The following is a 15,000-nucleotide window of genomic DNA, read 5'->3' as shown; positions in this document are numbered from 1 at the left end:
CGACCCAAGAATTGTGAACCTAAAATAAACACCATCTTGAGGTGACACGTTAAAAAGATAGGACTTCATAATCTTTAAGATACATGGAGATGAAACTTCATGTTTATTATTATTATTATTATTTTTTATGTAGAGAAGAAAGAATTGTTGGAGGTTAGTGTTAGGTTATACCTTCCCTTTGTAGCAGGAGTTGTAGTAGATGCATTCACCGAAGTGTTTGTACCATGAATCTTTAAAATCGAAAGGAACTCTAGGAACCATGTCGAAGGAATAAACGTATCTGTAATAATGGAAGCCATATTTTTTGGTAAGGTTATCCATAAATTGAGCAAAACGTCGGTCACCGGCTCGGGGTTGGCCAAATGTGTAAACAGCCTGCAGCTTTTTCAGTAGCGCAAACTCGCCGTGGAAGGCAAGAACAGTGACAAAGAGGATGGCAAGGGCTCCGCCAAGGCTGTGACCGGTGATGATGAACCTTGCGTTATCACTCTCTTTGGCAATGTCTCTTAGGAGTTGGCGAAGAGTGTAGTAGGCAAATTGACGATTGTCAGGGCGGGGAGGGAGCTCCTTGGGCCAGTCAGTGTCCTGTTGAAGGCCAAGGGCTTGCATGAAGCCGTCGTGGATGTGGCCAATGCCTTCAATATTGTACCATGACACATTGAAATCTACCAACCAATCCCCTATTTCGGAGCTGCCTCTGAATGCCACTATTATGACATTTGGGTCTTTAGCGGTGTTTTGAAATGCAAATGCTTGGGTTGTAGGTTTTCCCTGGAAATCTAAACATGTTGAAATTTAAAAACAAAATAAAAGAAATGTTCAGTTTCAGTATATGAATATATAACTACTTTTGAACACATTAACTCCTGCTCTAATTCCACGTAAAGAATAATTAAAATTTTCATTTTTCTTTTAGTATTAAAGATAAAAATAAGTTTTTTTTTTTTTTTTCTCTAATTCACTTGTAAAAGAAACTTTATAAAATCACATATGAAGTTTGAAAACTAAAAAGAGTTATTTTCATTTATTTTTATTTTTTAATAGAAAATATTGGGAGAGAAAATGAACATTGACAATCATGACTTTTTGTTTTTTCTTTTGGCGGAAAACAAATGTAGCTTATAAAATGTGGATGATTCAACTTTTGTGGTACCAAAAATGGAGATTTATGTCAACAAGAGTGTAGCTCAATTGACATACTGTTCATATTATCAATCTCGTGGTTTGAGGTTCGTGTCTATAAACAATAGAAGTCTATCGCTGATAGACTTAGCTATATTTGAATTTTTTTAAAAAAAATGATGTTATACATTTTATTATTATTCCTAAAAATGCTACCAATTACAATTACTCGAAGAAATATGTGGAGGAATAGGTGGAGACCATGTATAAGGAGAGGATGAATTTAAGGCGAATCCAAAACTGGTTAGGTCGTAGGTCAAGACAAATTATTATTATTATTATTATTTTGCCAATTTAACTCCAACATGTTAGCCAAATTTATTTGGTAAATTGGAAAAGATTCTCAAAATCTTAGGCTTCATCCATGTAGTTTCAGATCTCTCCTTATATGCATGTGATGTAATATTTTTCAATGGAAGAAAATAAAAAGATGAATTGTATTCAAACGTGTTCTAGTTTATGCCAATTTAATATGAAAGTCCACGGTCTTACCATTCCAAAAATCATAACATTTAAGTAGGTTCATCTGCATCCAAAAGAAACACATTATTAGTTGTCATAAGCTAATTTTTACCAAAAATAAAATAAATTTTTTTAAGTAGCCACCCAATTTAATACTAGTCTCGTTCAAACATGCTCTAGTGCATTAGTGTTGATATATTCCCACCTCAGCAAAAAAATCAAATAATTATTTAAAATAATAATTCTAACAAAAAAATCAAGCTTTGCAGAAAATTAAACAGAGTAGACATGCACAAATTACAAGCTTATGAAAGCGATTAAAGATTGGATTGAATTGGCCAAGTTACAAAGTAAAACAGATTTATAATTTACCTTCCAGCAGTTATTAACGACGGTCTGGATGACGGAGAGAACTTCGTAAGCCAAAGTGGAAGCCATGATTGTTAGGGCACCATAATATATAAATTCATTATGGTCGCCCAGATTTAAGTTCTTCCCCACTTCTATTCTCCAATCTCTACATTTTACTTTTGGTGCGTAAGTTTCTTGAGATACCCCCCAAATCTTTGCTGCATCCATCCCCAATTAACATAATTAATTAACCAACAATCTCTTCTGTTTTTTTTTTGTTGCCACCACTGAATCTTTAACAATTTTAGTCTCCAAATTTCAAGTCCAATGAGTTCCCAAAATTTTAATTGTGTGTCTAGTAATTCCTTTGAATTTTATAGTGAAGAGAACTCTGAGGTTTTAATTTGGTTTCTGTTAGATGTGCATTTGTAATTTTAAAAATTTAGGAAAGATATACCTCGCATGGTGTTGAACATTTTGAGCAGATTGGCAATGGCGACAAGGATTTTCTCGAGGAGAATGAAGGAGACAATGATCCATCGATCTCCAAAGCTTGTGTAAGATTGTTCTTTACCTGTGGGACAATCCACCAATTTCCTGATGTCTACAAATTTGTAAGAAAGTGTGAATAAAAACAGGTTCAATAAAGTTGCACTCTCAGCTTTCAGTGTTAAATAATCAACACTAGAACGCATTTTTTACTTCTCTCTTTTAATTATCACAATGAAAAATGGTACAAACTAAGGTTGTAGATGCCAATTACAACCAAACAGATTGAGATTTTTTCTTATGTAACAAACATGTTTTGCTGCTTCGTTTTTATAGACAGAATATGAAGCCCTAGCTAGCATATTCGCTGTAATTTTTGTTACTTTCAAATTTCAACTTTTCAGGCGCGGTAATTGTATAAAAGCAAACATGTGGATGGCTACATTACAAGATAGTTAATTTTTGTTAGGCGACATTGTCCTTTTTCCACCTACTTCACTTTTATAATTGAATTTTTAAGTTGGGATTAAAAAAGTTTAACACCTTTACGAAATTGACAATTAAAGATTATAAAAAGTATAAAAATAATAGATAATCGACATACAAATTTATGTGTTTCATTAACAGGATCTTAATGTCTATGAGGCAAAAAGAAAACAATATTATTAGAGACAATGTTATAAAATTATCAATGACACCGTTAGGATTAGAGAATTTATATAGTACATTTCTTTAAACCCTAGGGTCATGATCGTTAATAATCATAAATAATTAAATAATGTCAAATACGAATTTAACTTAGATCATTTGAAGTGTCAGATAATATATTAAAGACATTTCAACAAGATGCATGTGATTTGAATCCCCCATTCTCTATTTGTATTTTTAAAAAATGCTTTTGTTTTTTGTTATCTATTTTTGAAAGTTTGGTTTGTTTTGATCTCCTGAATTCTATACCATGATTTTTACATTTCTTAAAAAAAAACCATTTGAATTCTTAGTCAAATTTTAGAAACAAAAATTGCATTTCTTAAACTACTATTTTTAGTCTTGCTTAGTCGTTTTTTAAGATGTTGGTGAAACGTGAATACCAAAACAAAAGAAATTTATTAACAAAATCAAAGGGTTATTAAACAAGTCAACTTCTTTATTTTTGGTTTTCTATTTTTTTAAAAAATTCTACAAAATTTTTGGAAAAAAAAAAACAAACAAAAATATGAATTCAATGCTAAATTTCAAATATAAAATCAATTCTTTTAAAATATGGGTAATTACAATTGATACCATTTTTAAGAATAATAACCAAATGTATAATATCATTTAAAAAAAATTCAAATATAGATAAATTTATTAGCGATAGACTTCTATCGTTGATAAACTCTCAAGTCTATCAACAATAGACATCTATCATTGATAGACTCCAATAATAGGGTCTATCACTGATAGACTATTTAAATTTGGTTATATTTGTAATTTTTTTTTACATTATATTATATTTGCTAATATTTTGGTCTAATATCTATATTTGCAACTGTAAAAAAAAAATTGAAAATTCCTAATACTAAATGAATACCGTCCCATTTTGTTTTCTACCTTTTAGAAAATGAATAGACCCATAATTCAATGCTTCATTTATAATTGTCAATTGCATTAAATATGTCTTTTCAAGAAAAAAAAAAATGTGTTAAATATGTTTGAGATGGAAAATTTTAGAATGGGACAAGTTTGACAGAGAAAAAAAAAATCAAATATGTTGAAAAGAAAGATAGAAGTATCAAAATTGTCGGTGTTATATTATGGTCTATTTGGCTCGAGCGCAATAGTAAAATTTTTATGGACATAAAACCAAGAATGAAGCACTCATTTGGGAAGATATCATCACAACTGCTGCTAATTGATGTACTAAGTTTTTGTTTTTTCGTCATTACGATACTTCTACCATTTCTCTCAATTAGAAGACTTTTTTATCCTTCCTTTAAACTTCTTCTCACGATCAATAGATTAAACTCATTGTTTTTCTTTCAAAAAGACAAGACTACTATATTTATAAATGATTTTCTTTTCTTTTTCATTCTTTTAAAAGAAACATTATTAGATTTCATGAGATTTCGTACTAACTAGATTATTTGAGATATTATTTCTAAATCCAATTAATAATGGAAACAATAGACCATAAAAAATGTGAATCATTTACTTTTTCAATTTTGAATGCTCTAACATCAATGAGAAGATTAAAACCACCAGTCCCACGGCGGCTTCATTAGATAATTTCACGTACAAAGCCTTGAAGCTGCACATGATCCAAACACGAGTGCCACAGAGCATTACAAAAACGAGTTTTGGTTTTAAAACATACCCTTTTTTTTTTTTTTTTTCAAACGTTTCAAAATCTAAGCGCTATTTTGAATTGATTTTCTGTGTTTTTTAGTCTCTGCTTAATGATCCTCTGATCTATTTTAATTTCTTTTTAAATTTTTAAATATTAAGCATATATAAAAACTATTTATATCTATAAGTTTCTTTAATTTTTTTTAAAAAATATATATTTTTGTTTAAAAAGCCGCATAGGCAGAATTTGTACAGATGTCTTTTGGACTTGGTTTACAATCTACATAGGAAAATTTGAATCGACATTAAGACTCAAAGATCTGGTCGACTGCGATGTGATCAATAACTTTGTTACATTGATGATGGCAGAAATTAAAAGAAATGGAATCGAAACCTTCAGCCAGACTTCTAATATCTCCAATCCAACAAATCAACATAGTTCGACCAAATCCTTTGTTAGGCCTGCTTCTTCTTCGATGGGCATGCTTTTGCAAAAGAGAAAATATTTGAACCCAAATTATGAAAAAATAAAGAGGCCCTTTTACCTTGATCCAATTCTTGAATCCCTGATTCTTTGCCCCAAAAATTCTTGGTTGGTAGAGAACTAGGTTGAGAATTGACCACGATTTTTCAGCTGATGGCTAGCACGTGGAAGATCCCACTGAAATTTTGTCTAATGGAAAAATGAAATGACTTTGTTTCTGATGGGTGAAAAAAAATGAAATTTATTTCTCTCTTTGTCTTTCAGATTCTCTCGAACTACCACCTTTCTGTATTCTTTCTTTGTTCTAACCCTAATGAGTTTTCTTTGATCTGTGCGATTGTTTATGAGTAAACGATGAGGAAGCTTGTAGTCAGATAGACAGAGGCAGAAGAAAGGATGTAGACGATCATGCAATCATTTAGACGATTGCTCGAAGAAAGATGTACGATCGTGCAGTCATGTAGACGATTGCTTGAGGGAAGATAGACGATCGCGCAGTCGTGTAGACGATTGCTTGTCAGAAGGTGAACGTTCACGTAATCGTGTAGACGATTGCTTTGAAGGAAAGGTAGACGATCATTCTGTTCTACTAGACGATATGAAGAGAAAAGGTAAACATTGGATGATCTTGTAGACGATGAGAAGAGAAGAAAAAAATACATTGCGATGTACATGGTTCGACTGTGAAAGCCTACGTCCACGGGAAGGAGATAGTTTTATTATGAAGCTAAGTCACATACCCTTTTTCTTTACAGATTGCTCAAGTTTTCTTGAAGCTTTGTAATTGTTGTTGTTTCTAAAATTTGTAAATGATGAGTTTAAATACTATTTCTGATACAAGTAGTTACAATAACTAACTGTAAAGATTAAAGAAATGTGAAAACAGCTTCTTGATGTTGATGTATGAGCTTATATTCTTCAAATCTCCACCTTAAGCTCAACATGTAACCTCTTCTCCTTCATGATTTAACATGTCCTCACCCTTTTTCAGGAAGCAGAAACCCGATCTAACCAAGAAAGCTTGAAAGATTGAGTTTACTCACAAGTTTGGTAAGTATATCGGCTGCGTTCTCGGTGGTATGAACTTTTAGCACCTTGATTTCTCCTTTCTCTATTCTGTCTCTGACAAAGTGATACATGATGTCTATATGTTTGGTCCTTGAATGATATTGAGGGTTTTTGGAAAGGTGAATGGCGCTTTGGTTATCACAGTAGATTTTAACTACTGTTTGATCAAGACCAAAATCCTTCATCAATCCTTTTAACCACAGAACTTCCTTTATTTCTTCTGAAAGTGCCATATACTCTGCTTTTGTGGTTGACAATGCTGTGATTGACTGTAAATTAGCTTTCCAACATAACAAGTTAGGACCAAATAAGAATAGATAACCTGTTAGAGATCTCCTTTTGTCTTGGTCACCTGCAAAATCTGAATCAATATATCCATATAGTTCTAAATTTGATTCATTAGTACTTTGATATGTTAATTTTGACTGTTTAGACCAAATAAGATATCTTAAAATCCATTTTGTTTCTTCCTAATGTTTTTTTCCAAGGTTAGACATGTATCTACTGACTAAACTAGTGCTATATGATAAGTCTGGTCTAGTAGATATCATTAAGTACATTAGACTCTTTACTGCTTGATTGTATGGAATTGATTGCATTTAAGTCAAATGTCCTATGTTTGTCTTTTTTGGTGAGTTCTCAGAGGACAATTAAAAGTGTATAGCAATAGGAATAGTAATAAGTTTTGCATTTGCCAAATTAAATCTGTTTATAACCTTTTCACAATAGCATAGTTGACTTATGGTTAGGGTTGAGGTTGTTCTGTCTTTCTGAATTTCAATCCCAAGGATCTTTCTAGACTGACCCAAGTCTTTCATGTCAATTCTCTCTTTAGGAGATTTTTTACATGAGTTAAATCCTCCTTAGACTTTCCAATTAGTAGCATATCATCAACATAGAGTAATAGGTAGACTTTGTCCTTATAGGTAGTAGAATTGATATAAGTACAAATATCATAGGAACTCCTTTGAAAACCTATACTCTCTATGTAGTCTAAACCTCCTATACCAGCATCTAGGGGATTGTTTTAAACCATATATTGATTTGTTTAGGAGACAATATAGGTCTTCCTTGCCTTTTCCTCAAACCCTTTAGGTTGAACCATATATATTACCTCATCTAGGTTTCCATGTAGGAAGGCAGTTTTAACATCTAGTTGATCTAGTTCTAAATTATACTGAGCAACTCGTGATAAAAGAAGCCTAATAGAGGTTCGTTTCACCACTGGTGAAAAGATTTCAGTATAGTTTATTCCTTCTCTCTAAGTAAATCCTTTAGCCACTAACCTTGCCTTGTATCTAGGCCTTTCGTCTTTGGTAGAACCTTCCTTTAGTTTATATATCCATTTAAAAGCTATAGGTTTACAACTTTTAGAAAGAGGAGCTAGGGTCCAGGTTTTATTGACAGTGAGTGACTCCATCTCTTTACACATATCTTCAATCCAAGACCTAGCATTAGGGCAGTTCACTACCTCTTCAAAAGTGGTTGGTTCTTGGTCATTATGAGCTATTGTGGCATTTAGAACTAGGTTCATATAGCTATTTTCAGTATACCTAGCAAGAGAAACTATCACTCTTCTCTGTCTATCCCTAGCTAAAGAATACTGACTTAGGTCATGGACAGCTTTAGTATTCCCAGTGGTCTCATTTGAGACATCCTCTTCTTCTTCTAAATCTATAGGAGGGTTTTGGTTAGTGGAAGAAGCTTTAGGTGACTCCACCTCAATCCTAGTGGTGTTAGGGCTGTTAGGAACTTCATAGGATGTCCTTTCCTTTTGCATAAACATTTCTTTTTCTTTAAAGGTGACATCTCTACTTATAATAAACTTCTTTTCAGTAGGGTTCTACATTTTAAAACCCTTTACTCCCTCAGAAAAACCTACAAATATACACTTTACTGCCCTATATTTTAATTTTCCCTGATTTTGATGTATGTAACTAACACATTCGAATACTCTTAGGTTATCTAGGTTAGGTGGATGTGAGGTCCATTTTTCTTCAGGAGTAAAAAAATTTAGGGAGGAATGTGGACACCTATTTAAGGTGTACACTGTGTAGCTTGCAGCCTCTGCCCAGTAGTTTTCGCTTAGAATTGCATCAGATAAGAGACATCTAACTCTTTCCATGACTGTCCTATTGAATCTTTCAGCAACTCCATTTTGTTGAGGAGTGTATCTAACTGTCCTATGCCTAGTAATTCCTATTTCTTTACTGAATTTGTTGAACTCTTCACTACAAAAATTCCAGCCCATTATCAGTTCTTAAGTATTTAATTTCTTTAGAAGTTTGTTTCTCTATCATGAGTTTCCATTTCTTAAACCTATCAAGCATTTGGTCTTTAGTTTTAAGGAAGTAGACCCAACTTTTCCTAGAGAAATCATCAATAAAAGAAAGTAAATACCTAGAGCCACTTAGGCTAGGTGTAGGAGCTGGACCCCATAGGTCAGAGTGTATGTAATCTAGGATAGCTTTTGTGGTATGTTGTGCTTTAGTGAAACTATGCCTTGTGACTTTCCCTAAATCACAATGCTCACAAAAGGTTAGTTCTTTTGAAAGACTTTTAGGGAGAATACCTTGATTAGATAGGACTTCTAGGCCCTTGGCACTTATGTGAGATAGTCTTTTGTGCCATAAATCAACATCGGTAATCTCATTTGTGGTGACTACATAAGCTCCAGTCATCATCTCTACCCCTTTGACCACAAACAAGTCATTTACCTTTTCCCCAACTAAGATTACTTTAGAGTCCTTTAGCACCTCAAAAGTTCCTCTTTTACCCCTGTTTTCACACCCTATAGCATCTAACATGCATAAGGAGATTATATTTCTCTTAAGTAGAGGAACATATCTCACATTCCTAAGAAGTTTGATAGTTCCATCTTTGAGTTTCATGGAAACAGAACCAATGCCCTCAATTTTACAGGCTTGGTTGTTATCCATATAAACTATTTCTCCTTATATTTCCTTAAAGGTGTTAAACCAGGGTTTCATTGATGTCACATGGTAGGTGCATCCGGAGTCTAAAACCCAATCATGTTTACCTAGAAGGTTTATATGATTAGATCTATCTAGAGTTGAGGCTAAGGCGTCTGAGTAAATGAATGAACCCTCTACAATAGATGCCTCGAGCTGTTTTCTTTTTGAATCCTTCTCATTCTCTTGGTTTTTTCTCTTTAAAATAAAAGAGTCTTTTATTAGATGTCCTTACTTCTTACAATACTTACATTTTATTTTCTTTTTAGATTTATTTTCTTCTGGGTTATGAGGTTTCTTGTCTTTAGAGTGGTTTTATTTGAAGTTTCCTTTTACAAACAGTCCTTCACCACTAGGTTTATCCTTTTTATCAACCTGTAGCTCAACCTCTCTAGTTCTAAGGGCTGAGATTATGGTGTCTATGCTTATGCTATCTCTTCCATACTTAATGCATTCTTAATTTCTCTATACTATTCAGGCAAAGAGTTTAGGAGCACATAGGCTTCGTTTTCATCACCTAAAACTTCTCCTAAAGTTTTAAATTCGGTAACTATCTTCTTGAACTCATCTAACTTGTTAGATAATGTCTTAGATGAATCCATTTTAAACGTGAAGAACTTCTCCCTAAGATACATTTTGCTAGGAAGGTCTTTAGTAGCATACAACTCTTCTAGCTTAGTCCAAATTCTATATGCAGTTTCTTGATCTAATACTTGTCTAAGAACACCGTCACTTAGATTAAGTACTAACGTACCGTAGGCTGCCAGCTCTCAATCCTCCTTTTCTTGGGCTGTCACCATGGCAGGGAGTGTTGATGGATCAAGGATGGCTTTGTGGGCTTTCTGCTAGCCGAGTATCGCCTTGATCTTGGCCTTCCACAGTCCGAAGTCTCCTTTGCCATCGACTTTCTCCACCTCGAACCTTGTTACTGACATTTTGGATGAAAACTTGTGTCTTGATTCTCCAAGAATTGAGATCTTGAATGTCTAGTTGCTCTGATACCACTTTGTTAGGCCTGCTTCTTCTTCGATGGGCCTACTTCTACAAAAAAAAAAAAAAAAAAAAAAAAAAAAAAAAAAGCTCAAATGATGAAAAAATAAAGAGGCCCTTTTACCTTGATCCAATTCTTGAAGCCCTGATTCTTTGCCCCAAAAATTCTTGGTTGATAGAGAACTAGGTTGAGAATTGACCACGGTTTTCTAGCTGATGGCTAGCACGTGGATCGTGTAGACGATTGCTCAAAGAAAGATGTACGATCGCGCAGTCGTGTAGATGATTGCTTGTAAGAAGGTGAACGTTCGCGCAATCGTGTAGACGATTACTTTGAAGGAAAGGTAGACAATCGTTCTGTTCTACTAGACAATATGAAGAGAAAAGGTAAACGATGGACGATCTTGTAGACGATGAGAAGAGAAGAAGAAAATACACTGCGACGTACGTGGTTCGGCTGTGAAAGCCTACGTCCACGAGAAGGAGATAGTTCTATTATGAAGCTAAGTCATAGACCCTTTTTCTTTACAGATTGCTGAAGTTTTCTTGAAGCTTTGTAATTATTGTTGTTTCTAAAATTAGTAAATGTTGAGTTTAAATACTATTTCTGATACAAGTAGTTACAATAACTAACCGTAAAGATTAAAGAAATGTGAAAATAGCTTATTGATGTTGATGTATGAGCTTATATTCTTCATCCTTTCATCACCAATCATATTAATGGCTTGTATACAATCAAACTCGACAATCAGATTTGGGCAAGATTGGGTAGAGGCAAAGTGAATTCCTTCACGAATTGCTAAAATTTCAACTAATGGAGGATCAAACTTTAACTCTGACGAACAGACAACAACATCAACGATAGTTCTTCAAAATTTTCTGATAATTGTGCCAAGACCGGTTAATGGAGATCCTAGAATCCATGCTGCATCCACATTCAATTTGTAGAAACATGAAAGAGGTGGAAGCCAACTGTAAGGTTGTTCGATTTTCTTTAATGGTTTGATTGTGTTCAATCTTTTTCTTTTTTGAAGATATTTGGAATTCATCATAATATTTCAATATCCATGTCCTTCTCACATCATAAGGAGGAATCGGTTGCTTGTAACATAGAGAGTTTATGTCATTCCAGATTGCCCAACAAGCAGTAGTTATAATATTAATTTCTTCTGTATTACAGGATGAGCTTAAAGCTATCAATATATCTCTGAAGCTGTCTCGAAAATTTTCACGAATCAGAGAAGAAGTTGACATCGTATTCTAGATTATCTTTTCTCTTTGCCATTTGAAAAGAGCGTGGTCTGTTGACTCAACTTCATTATTGCAACCTGGGAAAGCAGATGAAATATCTGTTCCTCTTTTCTGTAGATTTAGATTTCCAATGATTAAGCAAACACGAGGGCTTGATTGAGCAAATTCAATTCCAGAGAGTGCTTCATTATTATCTGCATCCTGCACAAGAGAGGAAAGGCCTTCAGTTAATAGCAAAAAAAAAAAAAAAAGATATGGAGATAAAAGGATCTTCTTGCCTTAGGCCTCGATTTATAACAATAGATTCTTTATGTTCTCCATTAATAATATAGAAAATTCAACAGCTGTTATATAATCCATAATAAGATTAATTCACTAAGGATTAAGAGCCATTTTAGTCCTAATATCTTTGAAAGACTACTCAACTCTGTCATATGCTTTCCTATATCCAATTTTACCGTCGTCAAACCATTTGTTCCTTTTTTTCCTGTTTTTAATAAAATGAAAACACTCATGACCCACAATTATGTTGTCTATGATGGCTCTTCCCAGAATTAATGCAGATTAAGTCATAGATATCACTTTATCAAGAGTACCTTTAAGTTTATTAGCAATGACTTTGGTAACAATCTTATATTTTAAATTGCATAAACTTATTGGCCTGAAATCCTCAACTCTTGTTGGATTTTTTATCTTAGGGATAAGTGATAGTTCTAAAAAAGAGTTATAATTCCTAGCTTAATTTACGTTGGTTAATGGATTTTACATGTTAAATATCTTATTTTGTAGGTATCGAGCAACCAAGAGGTAGAATTGACTATTTGATGAGAAACATGGTTAATTTGAAGTAATTTGGAGGTAATTTGAGCACTTGGGCTTCAAAGGAGAAGAAATGACTAAAGTGCCCCTAATTGTAGCATCGCAACCCTCGCTCAGCGCTCGTGCAACACTGTAAGGCAGAATGTGCAATTGTAGAATCAACGTTGCAACGCTACGAATTTTGATGAAAAAGTGTTGAAATCTGTGCACGCCTCAAATTTGCACTAGAGTTGCAACGCTTCCTCAACCCTACCCAATGCTTAAGAGTTGGATTGACAAAGCATTGCAACGCTCTTCCTAGCATTACAACGCTGCGACTGTCATATAAATATGTTATTTTCAAATTAGGTAAAGGGGGAGGAGAGTTAGGCCGTCTTAGAGAGCATGTTGGTCGATTTTGACCATTCCAAGTCAAAACTCATGAGATTTCCTTTCCTTTTGAGTTTTATTTGTAAATCTTGCCATTGTGAATCAGATTTGATGAATGATTGAAGGCCATGACGTTGGTTTTTTAGGGTTGTAGGAATTTTCTTGAATTCTTTGAGACTTTTTATGAATTTTTTATTGGATGTTTCTATTTCTTTGTGATTTTTATTCTTTGAATCAATTTCTAGTACAAGCATATAGGATTGATGAACTGACGACTTGATTTCTTGTATGTTTATCTTTGCTATATATGTTTCTGGTGTTCATAATTGCATTGAAAACATGCTTAATTAAGTAGCAATAGGTTTTAGTTTGATTTATAGCATGATATCTAGGCTATCTAGGATCACCTAATTGATAACAAAACCTAAGGATTGGAAATGCATTAGGATAAAATTGGTCATTCTTACGTAATGTCTTAATCAATCAAAGAACGTAATGTAATTAACTAGGTAAATTGCCTTTGTAATGAGCTTAGTTAATTTCGGGATTAGCGACATATTGATTCTCATTAGGGAGTTTGTATGGGTTGTCCCTACATTTGACTAGGCTTGAGAAATAGTTAATTCAAGCATGTTTTCATAATTAATCGATGATTAGGTTTATGGAAAACCCTACGATCTCTAAATCGGCGAAGGTAATTTTGTGCTCGATCTCTCTCTTTCTCAATCTATCTTACTTTTCCACATTTTAATTTCCACATTTAGTTTTTTTGTCAATCAAACCAAAACCCCGTTTTTACTGCTTTCACAGTCAAATTTAGTTTAAGAGAAGATTAAATCCTGACCTTCTTGTGGCTCGACCCCACACTTACCATTGTTGCTATGTTTTTGTAGTAATAGGAGTAGTTTGGTGTAATTTATAAATTCTTCTTTTGCTTCAAGGTCTTTTTGGGGAATTAAACAACACCAAAAAGGCAGCCGACCAAAAATAGTGTGTTGCCAGGGAAGCAAACCATTTAAATCTCTTTCTTACTTAAATTTGACTGGTAAACTTTAAAAACCTAGAAATATTTTTCTTTTCTTGTGTCTACTTGTTTTATCATTGCAGATGATATGAATATCTACTACGTACTTCGTGCGAAGAACGTGGCTCAATGTAAAGAACAAGAGGTAAGAGAATTTAATGAGCTTAGAAATCAAATATTTGACTAACCTTTCTTGTTCAAGTTTTGGTTATTAGGCAATTATAGGTTTCGCGTGATCCTGAATGCGATTTTTATCCTTCATGGGAGATGCCTAGCCAAACCCTGCCATTGATGCATGCCTCTTCCGCCAATTCAAGTATGTCTTTAGAAGATTTGGTTAACGAGCTTTCTAACAGCTCTGGTAAGTTTGTGCAGGAACCTTCCTTTAGTCATCAAGAATAATCCTCGAGTTTCCAACAAGATAGCTTCTATTTCGAATCGAAGATAGAACTAAATTTTAGAATTTGAATGACCTCGTTGCTCAGATTACTGAATCAGTTGGGAGACTGGAAGAGTTTTGGATAGAACCATCTTTTGATCATACCGAACTGAGTAGTGGAGTGACTAACATCGGTCATCAAGTTGAGTAGTTGGTTCTTCGAGCTACCAGCCAAGGTAAGACGTTGGATTCTATAATGTTTGAACTTGCTAATGGTTCCTATGAGTATGAGCAGGAGTCTATTGAGTCTCACCTAGATAGTCAAGCTCCTGTGCCAGTTGAGGTCCACCCTATCACTCATCTTGCACATTCAGTGCTGACATTGGAGAATCATTTAGAGTTTCTCATCGTTTGTGGTACCGAGACCAATCTTATTCAGGAATTTCCTTGGATTGACAATGATGATGATGTTGATCCTCTTCCATGCAAAGAACAAGTCAGTAAGGTTAAGTATGAGCTCGTGTTTCATTTCGAGGAGCCTCAAGTAAAAGAGTTTAAGGCTATCAAGCCTCATCCTGCTCTTTCTCTTAGCTCCCCATTTAATTCTGAACACTCATCTTTACCTCACAAGTCTGAGTCTTTATTTTCTGTAGAGTCAGTAGAGTCTACATTTACTTTTCCAAAAACGAATTAAAAAATATTTCCATTTCTAGAGTCTTTAAATGTTTCAAAAGCTTGCTCCCATTGAGTAGCTTCATGGATTAAAGGAAGAAAGAGCCTGAGAAATATGAGAATTTTTCATACCTTGACAGGAAAATAACGTCAAGCAACG

The 15,000-nt window shown here is 33.9% G+C and overlaps 1 protein-coding gene across 1 annotated transcript in view; it reads right to left on the bottom strand.

The window, feature by feature from the left end:
- The window catches only part of LOC150034187 (triacylglycerol lipase OBL1-like), a 3,724-nt gene extending 917 nt beyond the window's left edge, over window positions 1–2,807 (bottom strand). Inside the window, exons 1-4 of the mRNA XM_090318138.1 lie at window positions 2,453–2,807; window positions 2,017–2,213; window positions 1,675–1,708; window positions 172–779 (exon numbers count right to left, since the gene is read on the bottom strand). Coding sequence (XP_090174264.1) covers window positions 172–779; window positions 1,675–1,708; window positions 2,017–2,213; window positions 2,453–2,690 — 1,077 coding nt within the window. The 5' untranslated portion in view covers window positions 2,691–2,807. The remainder of the gene's footprint in view (window positions 1–171; window positions 780–1,674; window positions 1,709–2,016; window positions 2,214–2,452) is intronic.
- Between the last annotated feature and the right edge of the window lie 12,193 nt (window positions 2,808–15,000).

This window comes from Benincasa hispida, chromosome 9 (assembly GCF_027475165.1).
Source record: "Benincasa hispida cultivar pf3 chromosome 9, pf3_genome.v1.1, whole genome shotgun sequence".
Taxonomy (NCBI): domain Eukaryota; kingdom Viridiplantae; phylum Streptophyta; class Magnoliopsida; order Cucurbitales; family Cucurbitaceae; genus Benincasa; species Benincasa hispida.
Note: the sequence above shows the minus strand (reverse complement) of the source record. Positions and strands in the feature narration are given on the sequence as shown.